This window comes from Rhinatrema bivittatum, chromosome 3 (genome assembly GCF_901001135.1).
Source record: "Rhinatrema bivittatum chromosome 3, aRhiBiv1.1, whole genome shotgun sequence".
NCBI classification, from domain to species: domain Eukaryota; kingdom Metazoa; phylum Chordata; class Amphibia; order Gymnophiona; family Rhinatrematidae; genus Rhinatrema; species Rhinatrema bivittatum.
In genome coordinates, this window is record NC_042617.1 from 251,421,787 (window position 1) to 251,444,253 (window position 22,467).

Genomic DNA, 22,467 nt, shown 5'->3' on the forward strand with positions numbered 1-22,467 from the left:
TGAATGAAGTTCTCACTACTTTGATGATGGGGATGCCATCAGTAAAGTAGGGCCAAGTTGGATCCCTAGGCTTCAGACTGATTCTTTTGGTTGGAGGCAGGTACTAGCAAGAGACGGTAGGGAGCATAAGAGGTGATCCAGTTGGCTCAGCCAGAGGTGTTCCGATTTGGAGGGGTTACGCCAGAGTTTATGCCTGCTTAGCCATTGGGCTATTGCTGAGAGACAGTTGCTGAAATTGGTGCTGGGAGAATTTTGGTTGACTCCGACGTTGGTATAAAGTTGGATATCTTTGGTGAACAGATTACATTTATTTATTCATTCATTTATCGCCTGGTGACAAGCTCTAAGCAACTTATTACTATAATTCATAATTGTTCTCTACATAAAAAAGCATAAAATAAAATAATATCATAAAAGACAATAAAAACAAAAAGGGTCAAACAAAGACAAAAGAATACAATCCCAGACAAATTACTTCCAATAGCAGCAAACAGTAGGTGCTGAACTTAATAATCATTGCTCAGGGTATGCTAGCTTAAATAAGTTTTCAGCATGGACTTAAAAGATTTTGTACAACATGTCAGCTGTAGCTCCACCGGTAAAGAATTCCAAAAAGAGGGAGCTGCATCCGAAAAGGATGTCTCCCGAGTCTCGGCAAACTGAGCAACATGTGCTGATGGTATATCCAGGAGGCCTGTCTGATGTGATCACAGAGCTGGTGGCGGATTGTAGAGATGGAGCATGGCATTGGCCCAAGGGAGAGAGTCCAGAGACATTAGTTTATGGACAATGGTTGCAATTTTATATTTCACTCAATAAGCGACAGGAAGTCAGTGAAGACTAGCCAGCATGGAAGGATTGTGATCTCTCATACTTTTTCCTGAGATCAAACATGCGGCGGCATTTTGAACGGCCTGCTGTATCTTAAGTGCATAATCGGGTAAACCAATATAGTCTGAATTACAGTAATCTAATATAGGTAATATGAAGATCTGAACAACAATCCAGAATTCTGATTGGTCTAAGAGGGCCTTGAGGCTCCTAAGTACTCATAATTTGGAAAAGAAAAAAAAAAAGCTTTTACTACAGATTTATTTTGGGGATTGAAAGAAAGATTGGTATCAACTAGAACCCTCAAACCTTTTATACATAAAGTAACTGATATTGAAATACTTCCAACTGATATCAATCAAGTTTGTGGGATAGATGTTTTCCGAGTAAGGATTATCAGCTCAGTTTTGGAGATGTTAAGGGCTAACTTATTAATTGAATTGATACAGATTGTTGCAGATTTCTCAGAATCAACCCATGATGGTGACAATTTGTATGTCATCTGCATACAATCTGTAGCCATCACAGATGGCAGCCAGCAGTATATGTTCAAAGGAAGAGCAGATAGTGCCTAACCCTGCATCCACTCCTGATGAGATTATATGCCATCGAGAGAACTCAGAATTGATTCTGAGCTGCAGAACCCTTTCAGAAATACTGTATATGAACGGAACCATTCAAGGACAGGTCTGGCAATCCCAGCCTCTCGCAAATGTGATCAAGAGTGTTGAACGCTGCAGTAATATCGAGCATCACAAGGAGATACTCATTGCCGCAATCCAGGCCTCTTCTAATGGTGTCCAAAGGAGAGAAGATGAGAAGTTCTATACTTACTGATTTTCGGAACCCAAATTGGACTTGATCCGGGAGCTGATACTGCTCAGTAAAATCATTCAGCTAGCTTAATACCACTGCTTCAAAAATCTGTGTTAAGACAGGTAGTATAGAAATAGGTTGATTGTTCATTATATCTATCAAATCTAGGGCAGGCTTTTTCTACAGAGGTTTATAGTAGAGATTATTTTAATAACCTCGGTGACCCCATATTTTCACAGCTCGACTATCTTACCGGAAGGTCATCAGGAAAGAATAAAGTCCATGGAGTCATAAATGAAAACGAAGTGGAGATTTAGCAATTTTAGCACAAAAGTGATTCAGAAAACTATTGCTATCGAGCCCAAAAGCTGAAGCGGCACACTTCTGGGAGGGGCTACCAGCAAGCTTTTGCACAATTTGAAATAACCCCCTGGATTATGGTAGACAGTTTGTAATTGATCTGGACTCTTTTTATAGGACTGGTGCTCGCACTTATAAGAAAAAAGTTCATCCTGAAGTTAAAGGTTTGGATGAGATTGCAGACTGAATGACCACAGATTTTGAAGAGAGTTGGAGTAAGAACAGATCCTGGGGGATTCCACAGCTGAGGGTTCTGGGGGTTGATGATTTATTGACTCACAGAACAGATTGACTTCTGTTGGACAAGAATGATTGGAACCATCTGAGGGCAGTACCTGCAATGTTAATGTTTTTCCCAGTTGCTGGATGAGGAGGTTCTGGTCAACCTTCTCAAAAGCTACAGTGAGATCAAGAGGGATAAGGAGAGTGTCTCATCCTTAGGTGGCATTATGATAAAGGACTGCCATATGTTTTTTAGTGTTTGTTTTTGAAGTGTAATTTCTTAATGATGTATATTGTTCTGTTTACATTGCTTACTTTTAATTATGTATGTTTTTACCGCTTAGCCGGACAGGTCTCTTCCCAATTCTGCGGTATATAAACCCTTTTAAATAAAATTAATAATAATATATTTTTAAATACTTATATTCTGCAATTTCCAAATTTAAAATTTGTCCAAGGCAGATCACATGAGTACATTCATAATACATAACTTTGAACAAATACGAATATGACAAATCCCATTTGTGATGTCCAGAAGAACAGATTCCGTTCCGTGTCCTTTCCTGAAGCCAGGTTATTGAGGGTGTAAAACGTTTCCTTCTTCAAGGAAGTCCAGGAGTTGGTGGTGGACTATTTTTTTCTACTAACGTAAATAAGAAGGGGAGTTGGAGACTGGACAGTAGTGGTCAAGCATACTGGGGTCCATCAGGTTTTTTCAGGATAGGTTTGATTACTGCTTCTTTGAGTGACTTTGGAAGGGAAACCATGAGTTAGGATGCTGTTTATTACACTGGCTAGCCAAAGGGACAGAATATGTGTTATGCTGCAGATGAATGGATCAGTTAGGTTGGAGATTGACTGATACATCGAAGGATGTCTTCCATGGACTGGCATTGGAAATTGCTTTAAATGGTAACAAACATTAACACACATTTAATTCACAAACTGCTTTTCTGGACGTCCCTCATCTTTTGCGATTTACTGGAGCAGTCATGTTAATCACTTCCTTTTATTTTCTTTCTCAACTGATCTTTTGGCCGCCTCACACTCTTGGGCAATCACTAAAGAACCAATGCAGTAAAGTGCATTAACACGAACACAGATAGTAATGTGCATTGAATGTGTGTGATGTTGGTTACCATTAAAACAGTTTTGCAACAGCGGACAATTGTAGACTGATCTTGCTGAAGCTCCTAGAGCCAGGGTGAGGCCTTGGCCTGGTTGAGCCCATTTACTCTTGGGGCAACAGTCCCTTTGAGCTGTTTCCCCCAGTACATTTGCCTCCCATGAAGGATCCTGGTCAAGTGCACCCTCAGGTTAAGATCCCAGAGCTCCTAGGGGACTGGTGATCACCCCTAGTAAGAAGTTCCTTATTTTTAGGATTTAGAGAAACCGGGAGAATTTGTCCCTGGTGAGTTAACCTCTAAATGTTCCTCGATGCTCTCCTCCCTCCCTCTTTTTCTTTCCCTCTCTCCCGCCTTCCTTCTTTGCCTTGACTCTCGGGAAGAGAAAGGTGAAGTGAAGGGACTGCGAGGAAGCAACATGACCATAGCCACAGCCAGCCTCGAAGGCCTCCCAAAGGTGCTGAATACAAAATTAAAGGGGAGAGCAGCTGAAACGGGAAGTAAAAGTACTGCACCATCAATGCTGTCTTTCCCAGTAAAGAGAGGGATGACCTCGAAGGCTCCACAGGCTAGAAAGATCGAGGCCATCCTAAAGCAGGCAATTCAAGTTTGGAGTCATTTATATATGCATGTTCTGTATTTAAATAGATCTGGCAGTCCTTTCTTCCTCCTGACTTTTTGCTTTCTTGATTTCTTTCTTCATCTCCCTCAATTTCACCAGATATTCTTCCCTGTGTTCCTCTTTTTGGGATCCTTTATTTCTTGAATGCTGTTCTTTTTGCTTTATCAGCCACCTCCTTTGAGAACCAGATTGTTTGTTTTTTTATTTCTCTTACTTTTGTTTACTTTTCTAACATATAGATTTGTTGCCTTCGTAATTGCTCCTTTTAGTTTGGCCCACTGTTGTTCCACCTCTCTCATTTTCTCCCAGTCTTCTAGTTCTACCTCCACGTACGTCCCCATTTCGACAAATGTCTGTATTTTTGAAATGCAAAACTCAGGTATTCGTGTGACATCTCTGTATTCTATTTACAATATCAAACCACACCATTTGATGATCACTGGTGCTCAGGTGGGCACTCACCCAGACATTAAAGACATTATCCCCATTACTGAGCACTAGGTCAAGTAAAACTCCCTCCCTCTTGGGTTCCATTACCATTTGTTTGAACAGAGCCCCTTGCAGGGCATCCACTATCTCTGTACTTCTGGTAGATTCCACAGAAGGGATTCTGCAATCTACATCCAGCAGATTAAAGTCACCAACAATCAACACTTCTCCCTTCTTTCCCACCTTTTGGATGCATTCAACCAGATCTCTGTCTAGTTATTCCATTTGAGTCAGAGGCCTGTAAACCACTCCAATAAAAATGGATGCACCATCCTCTTTTTTTTTTTTTTTTTTTAGGAAGGCCCATAATGCTTCTTCTCTATCCTACATTCCTTGCAGTTCAGTTGCTTGGATATTGTTTTTCACATAAAGAGCTACTCCTCTCCCCTTTCCATCATGCTAGGCAGGGATGATGGTAGATATGGGAATTCTACTGAGTGGGTGGGAGAATCTTCTTAATATTGTTTTATGGTCCTGGCTTCTGTCCACGACACAAACTCCAATATTTATCTGGAAAAATGAGTCTTTTTTTTAAACTTATTTTATCCTGTTTTTATTCTTGTCATAAAAATCCCTGTTAAATTCCCAGGAAAAATAAAGAACAATAAAAGCTGAAAATGAAGAACATAAGAAATTGCCATGCTGGGTCAGACCAAGGGTCCATCAAGCCCAGCATCCTGTTTCCAACAGTGGCCAAACCAGGCCACAAGAACCTGGCAAGTACCCAAACAGCAAGAAGATCCTGTGCTACTGATGCCAGTAATAGCAGAAGCCATTTCCTAAGTCAACTTGATTAATAGCAGTTAATGGACTTCTCCAAGTACTTATCCAAACCTTTTTTAAACCTGCAGAATCTATGTGAGGACGCTGGTGAGGTTATTTATTGACATTGCCTCTGTGGTGAGAGTTTGTGTGTGGGCTGACATCTGGGCATGCATGTCCTGGGTCTGCCCAATGACGTTCCTCCTGAGGCACACAAACTCAGCCTGTATCTGGTGCAGGTGGACACCTTTCCTTTCCAGGTGTACCTGTAGCTGGGATATTATTTTTCCCTATGTGCACTTGGCATTTTTTCACATTAAATTTTATCTGCTATTCAGATGCCTATTCTAGTCTCACAAAGTCCTTCTGCAGCTTTTACAATCCACAGCTGTTTTAATAATGTTGAATAATTTTGTGTCTTCTGCAAAATTGATAACCTCAGTTATTTTATGAATATGTTAAACAGTGCAGATCCCAGTACTGATCTCTATTGTTCTGCATTAATGATCTTTTATTCCTACCGTGTTTCCTGTCTTTTAACCAGTTACTGTTCCACGATAGGACATTGGTTCTTATCCCATGATTTTGTAATTTTCTGAGGAGTCTCTCACGGGGGACTTTGTCAAATGCCTTCTGGAAATCCAAATAATATCAACCAGCTCACCTTTAACTACATGTTTTACAACTTCAACTAAAACTAATTGATTTATAAGGCAAGATGTCCCATGTTGACTCTTTCCCATTAAGCCATGCCTATATATATGGCCAGTAATTTTGTTTTTAAGAATAGACAAGCCTCCTACGAGGCCCCCAAGGCGGCTTCACCAAAATTCAAACGCCTTAGAAATAAGGCAGTCGGAGCATCTATAAAAAGAAAAACTAACTAAAAAGCAGGAAGGGAACGCAAAGCCGCACAGCCCGCCTCTCCAGCATCTAGCCTCTCCAGCACTCATCCAGCCTCTCCAGCATTCCTCCAGCCTCTCCAGCACTCATCCAGCCTCTCCACCATCCATCCAGCCTCTCCAGCACTCATCCAGCCTCTCCAGCATCTAGCCTCTCCAGCACTCATCCAGCCTCTCCAGCATCCAGCCTCTCCAGCATTCCTCCAGCCTCTCCACCATCCATCCAGCCTCTTCAGCACTCATCCAGCCTCTCCAGCATCCAGCCTCTTCAGCATTCATCCAGCCGCTCCAGCACTCATCCAGCTTCTCCAGCATTCATCCAGCCACTCCAGCAAGTACAGCACCATCTCTACTCCCTCGCAACATCCCCCATCAATTGCGCCACAAAGATGCACCTCTACACTATACCCACAATCTGGAACAAACTCAGAACACACACAAAACCTGCATATCATCACATTGCACGACAACAAAGGCTTATCCCAATAATGATATCACCAATTACACAAATCCTAGGACTCTCTCTGTTTACTCTAACCCTATTCAACGCTCAGTCTCTCTCCAAAAAAATGCACATCCTCAATGATTATCTTATAGAAGTCAACCCAGACATCTGTGCAATCACAGAGACATGGCTAAAACATACAGATACCGTACTAACAAATCAGCTTCCCACACAATCTTACAACCTCTTCTCAGTCCCCAGACCCAGAAAAAGGGGTGGAGGGCTCCTCCTGGCAGCAAAAAAGGGACTAAGCATATCTTTACAATATACTAACACCTCCTCTAAACTGGAATTCTCCCTCTTTAAATCTGAACAGATCCAATTAGCTCTCGTCTACGCCCCACCAGGGACCTTGGAATCGGACCCCTCTCCTCTGATCGAGCTTGTAGCCAAACACATTAACGCCGACAAACCCGCTATAATCCTTGAAGACTTTAACCTGCATGTGGACGCTTCTCCCCAATCCATCAACTGCGTAACAGTCCTCTCATCACTCAGTCACTTGGGTTTTACTCAAATTGTCAATAGTCCCACCCACAAGGCAGGCCATACACTGGACCTCATCTTCATTAACGATAGCTTTACCATCCACTCTAACCCCACCTGCTCGCCAGTTCCCTGGTCAGACCACAGGGTCATTTACACGACCCTTAGTCTCTACCAAATCCACCATCCATTTCAGGAAACCATGTTCACTAGACCTACTCAGTGAAAAGATATCAGAATCACTAAATCAACTAGATCTCACAGATGCAACCACAGCAACTACCTCATGGATCAATCTCAACAATAAAATTGCGGATCAAATCTGCCCAACTTCAACCAAAACCATACAACCCACATTAGACAACAGAAAACCCTGGTTTACCCCGGAACTTAAATCCCTCAAGCAAACACTAAGAAATAAAGAACAAAGCTGGAGAAAAAACCCGACCACTTCGACACATGCCATCTACAAATCCCTCCTCAACACATACAGGAACGCTATCCTCAGAACAAAGAAAGACTTCTATGCAAAAAAAATCCACAACTTCATTTTTGACTCAAAGGCACTTTTCTCCTACGTCTCCTCACTAACCAAACCATCTCCTCCCACCATCCCGGACCACCAAGCACTCAATAAAGCTAACGAGCTCGCCTATTATTTCAAGACAAAAATCACCAACCTTACCCACTCTCTCACAACCAACAACCTCCCCCCAACACACCATCTCATAACCCTGCCTCAACAAAACGCTAGTCTTGATTCTTTTGAGCCTACTTCTTCACTGGAGATAGAAAATACCCTCAAGAAACTCAAACCATCCTCCCATCCATCAGACCCATTACCAACAAATCTGCTCATCTCCATACCGAACACCAACTCAAAACCAATTTCTGAAATTATTAACACATCCCTTTCTCAAGGCCAAGTACCCAACCAGTTAAAATTGGCAATCCTCAAACCACTACTAAAAAACCCAAATGCCTCTCCATCAGACCCAGCTAACTTTCGACCAATCGCAAACCTACCTCTCATTGCCAAATTGATGGAGAAAATTGTTAACAAACTGTCAGAATATCTGGAAGATCATAACATTCTGTCCCCGGCTCAGTACGGCTTCCGAAAACTCTTAAACACCAAATCTCTCTTACTATCACTCACGGACACCATCCTCGTCAACCTGGAGAAAAAACAATCCTACCTTCTTGTTCTCCTAGATCTGTCTGCTGCTTTTGACACGGTAAAACACACCATACTTATAGACCAACTAGCCAACATAGGTATCAAAGGTTCAGCTCTCAGATGGTTTCAGTCCTTCTTAAGCAACAGATTCTATAAAGTCAGGATAAACAACAAGGAATCTCTTCCAGTCCTTTCAGATCAAGGAGTCCCTCAAGGATCTTCACTTTCACCCACCCTCTTCAATATCTACCTCCTCCCTCTCTGCCACCTACTCTCAAACCTCAAGCTTACCCATTACCTCTATGCAGATGACATTCAAATCCTTCTCCCGATTACAGAATCCCTTCAAAAAACGATCAGCTACTGGAATGACTGTCTCCAACCAATTAAAGACTTACTCTCAAGCCTCAACTTAGTATTGAATGCCAACAAAACCGAAATGCTCATTATCTCCCATGACCCCCTCACCATCTCATCAAGCTCCTCTCAACCAAACTCAAATAGCATGTTCTCACCTGACGTCAGGGATCTTGGAGCTTGGCTAGACAACCATCTAAACCTAAAAAAGTTTATAAACACTACCACAAAGGACTGCTTTTACAAACTGCAAGTCCTCAGAAAGCTAAAACCCCTCCTTCACTTCACTGACTTCCGGCTAGTACTCCAATCCATCATACTTTCTAAGCTCGATTATTGCAACTCCCTCCTTCTCGGTCTTCCCACAAATACCATCAAACCCTTACAAATGGTACAGAACGCCGCCGCTAGAATACTCACAAACTCTAACAAAAGAGATCATATCACTCCAATCCTTCGTAACCTACACTGGCTTCCTATTAATCACAGGATCCGCTATAAAGTGCTCACAATCGTTCACAAAGCAACATACAATCTTGCTCCGATCATGTTAAGCACTCAACTACAACCTCATACATCTTCCAGACCAATTAGAAGCGCATACAAAGGCACACTGCAAGCCCCACAGGTAAAATCATCACTGAGCAAACGAGCACTATCTTCAGGAGGCCCCCAACAATGGAACGCGCTCCCCCCAGATCTAAGACTAGAACCATGTCATCAGGAGTTCAAGAAAAAGCTAAAAACCTGGCTTTTCCGCCAAGCCTTCCCAGACACTTAGGCTACCTAGTCATGATGATAAACCCAAATTATGGGATACCTCACTGAGTTTTACTATTACGATTTTTTTCAACTGCACTATGATTTTGAGTTCATACGTTTCTTGTATTTATACTATATTTACACTATATTATAATATTACTATGTTTAATTGGTATTTTGTTCAATTGTTCTATGTAAAGCCCCTACTCTTTTTGGCATGTCAATGTTGTATGTAAACCGGAGTGATTTGTAGTTCTTACAAGAACATCAGTATATAAAAATTAAAAATAAATAAATAAATATAGTGTCTAACATTTTGCCTAACATTAACATCAGGCTCACCGGTCTATAGTTCTCCAGATCACCCCTAGAGACCCTTTTCAAAAAATTGGTGTTCTATTGGCCACCCTCCAGTCTTCAGGCATCGTAGCTGTTTTACATGATAGATTACAAATTATTAGTTAGTTGTTTGCAATTTCATTTATTTATTTATTTATCGGGTTTTATATACCGTCATTCGGATTCATAATTATAAATCCATCATAATGGTTTACAACAAATATGAAGGTTACAATGTTAAGGGGGATAAACAGGGTTTAAAAAAGATTCAAAACTGTTGGTAAACATAGGGGTATCAAATGCTAGTTATTTATTTGTTTATTTATAACTTTTCTATACCGAAGTTCAAATAACAGAGTTAATTATCACTCCGGTTTACATTGCAACCATAAAACAGTGACAAAGTTCTCTTACATAGAACAGGGGGAGAGAAAAACTTGGATACAGCTTAAGCATGGGGAGTAGCGTGTCAAAACTGGTAAGAACTGATAAGAGTTGGCTTTTTGGGGTAACAAGGTATTCCGAGGGAGGGGGTAGGAATGAGGGATTGAGGAATGAGGGGGTAGGAATGAGGGATTTAGTGATCTGTTTACATTTAACTTCTTAGTTATAGTCCATAGTTGTGATAAGTTCATTTATTCATTTATTTATTCATCTTTTGAGGTTTTCAGCACTCGGGGTGGGTACCACCTGGTCCTTGTGATGTGTTACTATTTTAGTTTGTCAAATTGATCTATTATATAATCCACGATCACATGGATTTGTTTTAATTACTCAGAATCATAACTATTGAAGAACGTTTCAGATCTGGGTATGTTCCCACAGCCTCCTCAGTAAAGACCGAGGAAAAGAATTCATTCAGTTGTTCTGCTATTTACCTGTCCTCCTTGAGTAGCCCTTTCACCTTTCAGTCATTTTGTGGCCAGACTGACTCCCTCACAGGCTTTTTGCTTTAGATTTATTTGAAAACGTTTGTATTAGGTTTTGCTAATATGTTTTTTGCTAATATTTGTTAATATGTGAACCGGTATGATGTCCCCACTAATACCGGTATATAAAAGTTTCTAAATAAATAAATAAATAAATTAGGTTTTGCATCTATCGTAAGCTTCTTAAATTCTACCTTGTCCTGTCTTACTAATGTTTTACATCTTATCTTGCCAGTACTTATGCTCTTGCTTAGTTTCTTCATTTGGGTCTGATTTCAAGGGATCCTTTGATAATATTACGCTAGATGTTTTTTGAGAGTGGATGATAGATATGTTTATTTGATATACCACCTTTCAAAATAACTAACAAAACGGTTCACTGGCTAAAGCTAAATTCTGATGTCTGAGGCCTTTTTTTTTTTTATCAGTGATTACCATTATCTTTTAGTCAAGTCTTACTGAATGAATGAAACTCCCCTACTGAGGAAAAAAGAAATCCAGAATTTGAACATCCATTTAGAAAACAATCTAAAGCCTAGATTCACAAAACTAAAATATTTATTCATAGGAGGGGCCCAATATCACAGGGGGATGGGGCAATCCTGTGGTATTTTGACCCTCCCCCAACAAAATATTGTGTCAATATTGCTGTGTTCTTTTGTCTCGTGGAAAAAAAATCTGTGAGACAAAAAACTGTGGCAGGAGCCTTGTAAATACGCAATGGCAGCCCCCAGTGCATAGGGCCACCATCACTATAAAGGGCCATGTGGCCTAAAGGTCTTACTAGACCTCCCCACCCAGGAACACCATTCAGGGTGACCCTACTAAAAATTGAATGTGAAGAAATAAAGAAAGTGTTGCATAGCAACACCTTGGCCTCCTGCCCAAACCCCTCCCCGTTCAAGTATAACCCCCCAGTCCATTAGCTGCCCCCTCCTTAAGGCACACCCATCCATCCTCAAGAGATGCCACTCATCTTCTCCCTTTTCCATTTAAAGTAAGGACTGGTAGGGCCCACCCCTCAACCCCAAAACTTTTGCAATCTGCTAATTGTTAGCCTTGTTCAACTCAAGGCCTAATGTTTAGTTTTTAAGGCCTATAATGGTTTGTGCCCTGTTTGTCTCAAGAACCATTCCCACTGGTATATTTCATCTCAGCCTCTGAGATCTCAGGATGGTGGCTATTAATTGTCCTTTCCTGATATAGTGTGAGATCTACAGTGGCCCATGATAGAGCCCTTTCAGTGCTTTGTGTCCATGTTGTGGAATAGTCTCCCAAAGGAGATTAGATTTTTTTAAAAACTGTTGCCCGTTTGAAAGTCATAAATCTTGGCTCTTTATCCAAGATTATGGTCCTCACTGATAACCTCAGGAATTGTTTTTTTCTTTCTGTGTGTGGCCAAATTCTTTAGTTTTAGGAGATGGTCATTTTTGGAAACCACCTGACTCCTGTGGTGGAGATCTCTTGTGACAGGAGAATTTTCTGTTTAGTGGCAGAGGTGAGATGGTTTATTGTTTTATCATTATGCTGCTGTTTTGTTTTGTTTTTTAATTAATTTATGATTTCATTGGGTTTTTGTTCTGTTTTTGGTAAATTTTGATTTTTAGTTTCCTGTTGAATGTTGTCTGTGTACTACTGGACTGTTTTGTGTTATAACTTGCTTTGGGGACTTTGATGGGAGGGCACATTAACAAACATTTAAATAAGTGAACCGCCTCAGCAGCATCCCTCTTCTCTTAGCGCTGGTGGCAAGGCCCATGAAAATAGCATAATTCTGAGCTCACTTGCTCTGGGATAGCATTTCTAAACTTCTCGTAATCATCTTGTCCCATAACAGGCTTCCCCAATGTCAAACCTGACATTTTAATCCGATTTAAGCAAGAGGGATTCAGGAATGAGGCCCAGGAGTGTGAAGAAAGACAAAACCTGCCCATTGCAGGCACATGTGAGTGAGCGCATGGAGAAGGTGATGTAGTTTGGATTAAAGCCATTTATGGGAGGATATATAAGCATTTCTTCCAAGAAAAGTGTCTGCTCTGGATGAGGCACGGTGAGAATGAGGCATTATAATCAAGCCCTGACTTCTAACTTTGCGTGAATAATTTGTTCTTTTGTCATTATTTCTGCTCTTTATCTTTTCATGGTCAGACCTTTCTGCCTTTCATTCTTCTCCCTTTCTTACATTCCTCCCCATCATTTTACTGTAGCCTGTCTCTCATCCCATTAGCAGCAAACTCTTCTTCTCTCTCTAGTGCTTTATTTTTCTCCCTTTTGAAGTCTCTCTCTTGGTCTTTTTTTTTTTTTTTTCACTCCCTTCCCATGTCTCTGTCCCGTCATTCATCCTTTTTTATAACCTACGGTCTCTCAGAGTTTTCTCTGAGGAGGGAATTGTTACTAGTGGTTTGCCTTAGGGATTGGTTCCTGGACCGGTTCTTTTCAACATTTTTTGTGAGTGACATAACAGAATGGTTGCCGGGAAAGTTTGTCTTTCTGCCGATGATTCCAAATCTGTAACAGGCTGAATAGGCTGTAAGGAATGGAAAACATGAGGAGGGAGCTAGTGAAGCTCAAGGAATGGTTTGAGATCTGGCAGCTAAGATTTGATGCTAAAAAATGCAGACTGATGCACTGAGGATGCAAAAATCCAAGGGAAAAGTACAGTATTGGAGATGAAATTCTTCTAAGCCCAAAGGAAGAAAGGAATCTGGGGGTAATTGTATCTGATGATCTTAAGGTGGCCAAACAGGTGGATAAAGTGACAGTAAAAGTCAGTAAGATGCTTGGCTGCATAGGGAAAGGAATGGTCAGCAGAAAAAGGGAGGTGATATTGCCCCTGTATAGATCACTGGTGAGACCTCACTTAGAATACTGTGTAAAATTCTGGAGACCGCACCTTCAAAAGGATATAAACAGGATGGAGTCAGTGCAGAGGGTGGCTACTATAATGGTCAGTCATTTTCATTCTAAAGCATGTGGAGATAGACTTAAAGGTCTAAACATGAATACCCTAGAGGAAAGGTGACATATGGGAGATATAATAGGGACATTCAAATATCTCAAAGGTTTCCATGCATAGGAGATGAGCCTTTTTCACTGGAAAAGAGGCTCTAGAATGATGGGTCATGAGATGAGGTTGAAAGGGGTAATCTTAGGAAATATTTCTTTACAGAGAGGGTGGTGGATGTGTGGAACAGCCTCCCATTGGCTGTTCCACACATCCACCACCCTCAAGAAAGCATGGGATAAATACAGGAGATCTCTAAGGAAGTGATGAGAATTATAATGCTAAATTTATTGGATGGATGGGTCATACAGACTTTTTCTGTCATCATGCTCTGTGTTTCTATGTTTCATCCCCCTTAGAGGGTTTTTTTTTAAGTTTTTGTTCTATCCATCACGATTTCTGCCCTCTCCATGCTGCTCCAAGACGTCAAAACTTCCTTCCATCCAGCAGCTTGTCGATTTATTTTCTGTGAGCCAAGCAGTGCTGGCAGCCAGAATGAAGCAGGATGGCTCACAGTGGCAGCAGATGAATGGAAGGAAGCAGGAAAAAATCCCTACTGGAAACAGCAAAAGTCAGGGAGAAAGGATGATTCCCTCACTGGGAATAGTAGGAAGGAGGGAGGCAGGTGGGATAACCAATACTGCTACCAGCAGGGGGAAAAAAGGAAAGAGTGAATTCTACAGCAAACAGCATATTCTGGTGCAGTTTTCATTACCATGGTATTGCAGGAACCTATATGCAATCCCTGTCTTAGGCTTGGATTTATCAAAATGCACTAAATATCGCATGCGATAGTGTTTTATGGTAATAGGCAGTTTATCGCAATTTGCGCTTATACCTATGCGAAGCGCTATCTTAGCGCAAATTGCATAACTTTTTCGCACTTTGCGATAAGTGCCAGAATTGATGTATTTCCTACATACAACCACTGGTGGGACAATGTTTAGATGGACTCTCTACCTGGGTAACATCAAGCTAGGTTGAGAGAACATTGTACAAATCTCATCTTTGTGTGAGTTTCCTCACTCCGAAGGACATCAAATCTTCACAAGAGTGTACTGTTCTGTTCGTACGTCTCACTTTGAATGTCATAGTGGCCCCTAACCCCTACACTAATACCTAAACCTCACCTTGAGTTACTAGGTGGGCCTCCCATAGAGATATAAATACCTATCTAGTGTGAGGGCATTATGGCTAGGCTCTCTCTCGCTCGCTCCCTCCCTCCCTCCCTCCTGTGGTGGTATGAGGGCTTTTACGCAAATGAAAAAGGTGTAGTTAAAATTTGCATTAAAGCCATGCGATACGACTTCGCAAAGCTGTGAGCCCAGCCCACTTGGCCAAAAATCCTGCCCCAATATCCTCCCCTTTTTCTCATTTGCATCGCACCATGCTTTATGGTGCTTTCACACGCGTTAATGGTGTTTTTGCATGCGTTAAAGGCGTTTTTTGCGTGGGTCTTTAACGCCTTCCATGAACATACTTAAATTTTCAAACCTCAGATAATTCCCATTATCTCGTTTTTAACCAAATGTTGATTTTCGTGGTCAGTATGCAAGACAATGTAAAAGCGAAAGATATTTTCCCATTTTTCAAATAGGCAGCCAAGATTGCAGTCCTTACCCCATGGTTGAGATCCTGAAAACAGAAAAGCCTCCTGTTAGTGACCACCTGGAAGGAGGAGAGAAGAATAATGATACCAAGAATGGTGAGCACAATATGCCTTTATATTAAAATATTTGCTGTGTGCTGTGAAATATTTCACATTTTATGCATTGATAGTAAAGGAGGCGATGTACCATTGTGACTTGTAAACTGGTTAAAAGACAGGAAATGGAGTAGAATTATACAGTGAGTTTTCCCAGTGGCAAAAGATAAATAGTGGAGTGTGCTATGGATCTGTGCTGGGACCAGTTCTTTTTTTTTTAAATTGAAATTTTTATTAGAGACATATCTAAAAACAAACTGTGATGATAACAATGATAAGTACACAGTAATATGAGTACAATAAACCTATAACCAATAACAATCTCTCTGAGTTATTATGAGTGAGTTATCCCCCCCATCCTTCCCCCCACCCCCCTGCTCCATACATTCAAAATCAACAACAGTTACAATCGACACATATCAAACAATTTGTCTAGTTTTGCACCATCCTTACCAAAGAAACGCTAAGGCTGTTCAGACAATACATTGAAGGGCACACCACGTCTGATAGGGTTGCCAAATCTTCTGAAAATGCCCCAGTCTATGCTGTTTGTGCGCTGTAATTTTACTGAGAGTGTGTATTTTAGCTACTCTGGCTTGAATTTTAGCTATGGATGGACCTATCGGGGTCTTCCATTGTAATGCTATTTTTCATCTGGTTGTCTTGGCCACGCATTTAATAAACTGATTTTGATGTGTATCTCCAGTGGATAGCCCCTCATTTAGTAGTGCCATCTGAGGGGTTAATACCCAAGGCATGTGTAGGATTTCTGAAAGCCAATTGGAGATAGTCTCCCACACCCTTGAGATCTCCCCACAGTTCCACCAAAGGTGAATAAAGGTCCCCTCAGTGCCACAACCCTTCCAACATTTATCCGAGAAACCTGGGGAAATGCGGTGCAGTCGAACCGGGGTGTAATATTTATTTATTTATTTATTTATTTTTGGTTTTTATATACCGGAAGTTCCTGTATAATATAGTTCCTGTATAATATACATATCACTCCGGTGATATACATATCACTCCGGTTCACATATAATATAATATATAATATAATATACATATATAATATAATATATAATATATAATATAATATAATATACATATCACTCCGGTTCACAGATAACAGAGATAACTATCGCCGGGATAACAGAGATAACTATCGCCGGGATGGCTGTTTACATGGAACATATCGAACAGTAAATCTATTATAAAGTAGAATACAAACTAAGATCTACTAAGAACACATAAATAAAGCAAATAAACATTACAAAATTGCTGTGGGATGGGAGGGTTGTTATTCTTCCTGCTCTTAGCTCTCTGGGAAAGCTTGTAGGAAGAGCCAAGTCTTGAGTTTCACTTTGAACGTGGAATGGCACGGCTCAAGGCGGAGGTCTGGTGGTAGTGAGTTCCAGAGCGAAGGGCCCGCTGTGGATAGTGCGCGTTTCCTCAGGGAAGATTTTGCTGGTTGGGTGATCATTCTGTTCTGATATGCCCTTCTGGTTGGCTTTTTAGAAGTGTGTAGTTGGAGCTGGAAGGTTAAGTTGAGTGGAGCGATGCTATGTAGGGCCTTATGAATCATCATGCTGGTTTTGAACTGTATCCTGTATTTAATGGGGAGCCAGTGGAGATGCTAGAGGATCGGGGTGATATGGTCCCTTTTTTTGGCGTTGGTGAGAATTCTTGCTGTGGCATTCAAGACCATCTGGAGGGGTTTGGTGGTGCAGGCGGGAAGGCCCAGCAGGAGTGAATTGCAGTAGTCCAATTTCGGGAGAATGATGGCCTGGAGTACTGTGCGGAAATCCCTGTAGCGGAGAAGTGGCTTTAGTTTCTTTAAAACTTGTAATTTAAAGAAGCATTCTTTTGTGGTGTTATTTACGAATTTGTTGAGGTTGAGTCTGTTGTCTAGGAGTACACCCAGATCTCTGATTTGAGGTGAGGTGGTGTATCCTGAGGTGTCTAGAGGATTGCAGGCGGTGGTTGGGGCAGATTGTTCCGGTGCTATTATAAGAATTTCCGTTTTGTTTGTGTTTAGAACTAAGTTGAGACTGGCTAGTAGATCGTTGATGGTTGAGAGGCATTTATTCCAGTAATCCATGGTTTTGTGTATAGTATCCGTTATGGGGATGAGTATTTGTATGTCATCCGTGTATAGAAAATGGATTAGATTGAGGTTAGTAAGTAGATGACAGAGTGGGAGGAGATAAATGTTGAAGAGGGTGGGGGAGAGTGAGGATCCTTGTGGTACCCCCATTTTGGATTGAATGGGGTGAGACTCCTTGTTGTTTATCTTGACTTTGTATGTTCTGTTCTCAAGGAAGGATTTAAACCAGTTGAAAGCTGCTCCTGTTATGCCGATGTCTGTTAGCCATTGTAGTAGGCTAGAGTGGTTCACGGTGTCGAACGCTGAGGAGAGATCCAGGAGAGCGAGGAGGCAAGGTTGGCCTTTCTCCAGATTGAAGATAATGTTGTCCGATAGTGTGGCTAACAGAGATTCGGTGTTCTTTGTCTTCCGGAATCCAAATTGGTTAGTGGTGAGGATATTGTTGTCATCAAGGAATTCTGAGAGTTGTCTGTTAACCACTTTCTCCATGATTTTAGCCAACATAGGAAGGTTTGCTATAGGTCTGTAGTTAGCAGGATCCGAAGTGGGAAGGTTGGGTTTTTTGAGGAGAGGTTTGAGCATTGCCAACTTGAGTTGGTCGGGAACTTGGCCTTGAGCAAGGGAACGGTTAATGATGTCTGCAACTGGCTTGGCAATGGTGTCAGGGATTGAACTCAGCAGGTTTGATGGAATATGATCTAGCGGGTGAGAGGATGGTTTTATCTTCTTAAGGATGTTCGCTATTTCTAAGGTGGACGTGGGTTCAAGAGTTTCGAGTGCTGCTGTGTATGTGTTGGGTTGAGGAATTTGTGGGCTGTGGTTGCTTGCGTAGCTTGTGTGCAGAGATGGCCCTTTGAGAGGGGCTACGAGTGAGGTGATTTTGTTGTCAAAGAATTCGGCTAGTTCATTGGCTTTTTTAAGAGCTTGGTCATCTGGGATGCTAGGTCCGGGAGGTTTGGTGAGTGCTGAGACATAAGAGAAGAGGGCTCTTGAATCGAATGAGAAGTGGTGTATCTTTTTGGAGAAGAATTCTTTCTTGGTTTTGTTGATTTCGTTTCTATATGAATTGAGGCATGCTTTGTAGGTGAGGAGGGTTGTTGTGGATGGGCTTTTTCGCCATTGGTTTTCCTTGCATCTGAGCTCGTGTTTACGAGACTTCAGCTCTGTGGTGAACCATGGTTTCCTGTTGTCTTTGTCCGGATTGATAGATTTTGTTGTCATGGGACACACTTGATCTGCTATCTTGTTAGTTATGTTAATCCATGAAGATGTTGCTGAGTTGGCGTCGGCGAGGTCCAGATTCATTAGTCACCTATATAACATTATATTATATATATATAATATAATGTTATATATATATATATATATATATATAATATATATATATAGGTTATATATATATATATATATATATATGTTATATATATATATAATATAATGTTATATATATATAACCTATATTCATTAGTCACCTATATAACAATTTGAGGCTATTTTCCACCAAAGTAGCGGAGATCAAGCCTTTCCCCAGTGCACTATACGTAGAATCCCAGAAATCTTCGCCTAAAGACGTCCCAAGATCCCTCTCCCAAGCAGTGACAAAAGAGGGTACAGATGTCAAGTCTCTATTTAGTAATTTATAAATTCTGGAGAGCAATCTGGGCATCCTATCAACTGCTTTGCAAAAGACTTCAAATAGAGATACCGGTGATTGGAGATCTCTCTTCAAACCAGACTTCTGGCCATATGTCAGCAATTGTAAATAACGATAATGCTCTCTGGGACTAAGGCCAAATCTGTCCTGGAGAGTTTCAAAGAACACCCAGCTATTATTTTCCCATAATTGTTCGCATGTAGTAATCCCTTTCCCAAGCCATGTTTTGTATACCAGGTGTGCCTCTCCCCCCAAAAAATCATTGTGGTAAAAAGGAGCCGAATTAATGGAACCCATCCGGTCTCCCAAGAAAACCTTGCGCCACTTATGCCAAATTCGAAGAGTATATTGCACCGGAGGAGAAAGGTCCTGCGATTTAGGCCATTCTATCCTAGGCCTCCATACCAGTGCAGCTAAGGGACGCTTTCCCACCAATTCCTGTTCCAGGGCTATCCATGATTTTCCCTCTCCCTTTCTATGCCATTCTGCTACCACTCGAAGATGAGCGGCATCGTGATACCATATTAAGTTGGGAATTGCCAATCCCCCATGTAGTTTTGGATGAAATAACACTTTCTGAGCTACCCGTGGATGTTTACCTTGCCAAACATATTTCATGAGGCGCCTTTGCCATTTTACTAACAGGCAAGGGGGAATAAGAACAGGAAGAGTCTGAAATAGGTAGCACAATCTAGGGAGAATGTTCATCTTAAAGGTGGCTATCCGCCCTAACCACGATATGTGGTAGCGACTCCACTCTTCCAATTCTCTATACATTTTAGATAATAATGGAGGATAATTAAGACTAAATAAATCCCCACTGGCCCCAATATATACCCCCAAATATTTTATTTTGTCTTTGGCCCACCAAAACGGGAAAATTGCTTTAAGCGCTTTCACCTGAGAATCTGCAAGGGTAATATTGAGAATTTCAGTTTTATCCCAATTAAGAGAATATCCCGATATCCGGCTAAATGATTTGATAATATCCACCACTATCGGGAGAGAGTTTACAGGGTCAGTCAATGTCAAAATCACGTCATCCGCGAACATGGCCAGTTTAGTAGAAAAATTTCCCATTCAAACACCCATAACCCCTGGATCTTCCCTAATTTTCTGGGCAAGAGGTTCAATGAAGATAGCGAATAGTAGCGGGGATAAGGGACACCCCTGCCTGGTCCCCCTGCCAACTGAAAAATAAGTAGAATACCCCTCCATTCACTTTTATACAAGCCCGAGGCCTGTCATACAATTTTGTATCCATTTAATGAAATAAGGACCAAAACCCATGGTCTCAAGGGTTTGAAAGAGAAATGGCCAGTGAACCAAATCAAAGGCTTTTTCAGCGTCCATAGCCATCAACAAGAAAGGGGATTTACAGCATTTAACCCACCATAAATTCCAGACTTCACTCTCAAAGCCATATAGAATTAGTTGAATGAGGCTATCAAATAATTATATAGTGTGAAACTGGCCAGCTTTTTAAAATTACGCAGAAGACCCTTTGGATTTTTTTTTATTAACACCAAATATTCAAGCGCTGTGTTCATCCCATCAAGCTCATATATCTCATTAAAGAGGTAAATTGAATAACACAATAACTTTGTTTTATTATTGTTACTCATAAATTATAACAATAACATTAATCTCGGAATGTTATATATTTTTAATATAAATGAAAGGTTTTCACAAGATAGGTTGTGTCGTGAAACATTTTATTATGTATATATTTAAGGAAACATACATAAATTGTCGAAATACATTTCGTTCATTTAACCTTTAACCTCTGGTTTGCTAGTAGACTGAATTACTGTGTCCCGAAATTATGTTTGTCTAAAAAGTGTGTCACCAACATGAAACGTTTGGAAAGCTCTGTTCTACACCTATCAGAGGTTGGTTTGAAAACCAGCTCCGTTAGAATTCATCTCAGTGCAATTGATGCATACCACCAAGACGTAGATTTATTTATTTATTTTATTTATTTAATAGCTGTTATATACCTTCGTTAAGTGGGACCATCACAACGGTTTACATTTCATACACTGTGACATAATAACATAATAAATATTAATAATCAGATAATAAATTACATCAAATAATTACTCAAAATAAAACCTAATAAAATTATATAAAAATCAATTACTCAAAATAAAACCTAATAAAATTATATAAAAATCAAAAAGAGCATGAAACATTAGTAATAATGTAAAATACACAATAAATACTAAAATTCTAATTAAATAAGAAAAAGACAACAAATAACTAAATCTCCTTTCTTGGTGGTAAAAGCCTGTGTATATATAGTCAGGTTTTAAAATCCTTCTTAAATTACCTGAGGTCATCTTGAAGTCTGAGTTTCAAGGGCATGGCATTCCAGATTTTTGACCCCGCAAGTGAGATTGCGCCAGCTCTAACCTGAGTTAAATGTGCTGTTTTTTGTTTTTTTTTGTTTTGTTTTTTTAGTTTTAAATATTTTATTGCTCAATTTTGCATCAATACAAAATATGTAATATGTTGACATAGCATATTGTATGTAAATAACAGCATTTAACACCGATATGTGTACAGCAATAAAAACTTATGAAAACATCAAATATCAGTACTGTGTTGTGTATAAGGTCTCCGTATTAAACACCGGAATACTCAGTACCAAACTAGGGACCTAAATCCCTCCCCTCCCCCCCTCCCCCCTACCACTAATAAGATATAGGTGATAAGATATAGGTGATATTGAACCGCCATCTAATAGATCCTAGGGTGTCCCAGAACAAGGAAAAGGGTACATGTAGCTAAACCTCCCGAGTGATTGGTGAAATTAAAGAAGCAGCAGATGACAACAAATAACTAAATCTCCTTTCTTGGTGGTAAAAGCCTGTGTATATATAGTCAGGTTTTAAAATCCTTCTTAAATTGCCTGAGGTCATCTTGAAGTCTGAGTTTCAAGGGCATGGCATTCCAGATTTTTGACCCCGCAAGTGAGATTGCGCCAGCTCTAACCTGAGTTAAATGTGCTGTTTTTACTGATGGTATTGGTAATAGGCCTTTATTTGCGGATCTTAGATTCCTATGGGGGTGTGTGAAGACGAATTGTTGTATTGAGCCCGTCTGCATGCTCGTCATATATTAATTTGTGGAGTGTATTGAGTATTTTATTCGGTATTCGATTGGAAGCCAATGTAGTTCTGCTAATATTGGTGTGACGTGGTCCTTTTTTCTATTACCGTTAATACCCTTGCTGCTGTATTCTGTAAAATTTGTAATAGTCTAATAGTACAGGATGGTAAGCCAAGTAGTAAAGAATTGCAGTAATCAGT

The 22,467-nt window shown here is 40.5% G+C and overlaps 1 protein-coding gene across 1 annotated transcript in view; it reads left to right on the forward strand.

Moving 5' to 3' along the window:
• The window catches only part of LOC115088546 (zinc finger protein OZF-like), an 80,282-nt gene that overhangs the window by 39,025 nt on the left and 18,790 nt on the right, over positions 1–22,467 (forward strand). Inside the window, exons 5-6 of the mRNA XM_029596806.1 lie at positions 12,524–12,631; positions 15,288–15,395. Of these exons, the coding sequence (XP_029452666.1) occupies positions 12,524–12,631; positions 15,288–15,395 (216 nt within the window). The remainder of the gene's footprint in view (positions 1–12,523; positions 12,632–15,287; positions 15,396–22,467) is intronic.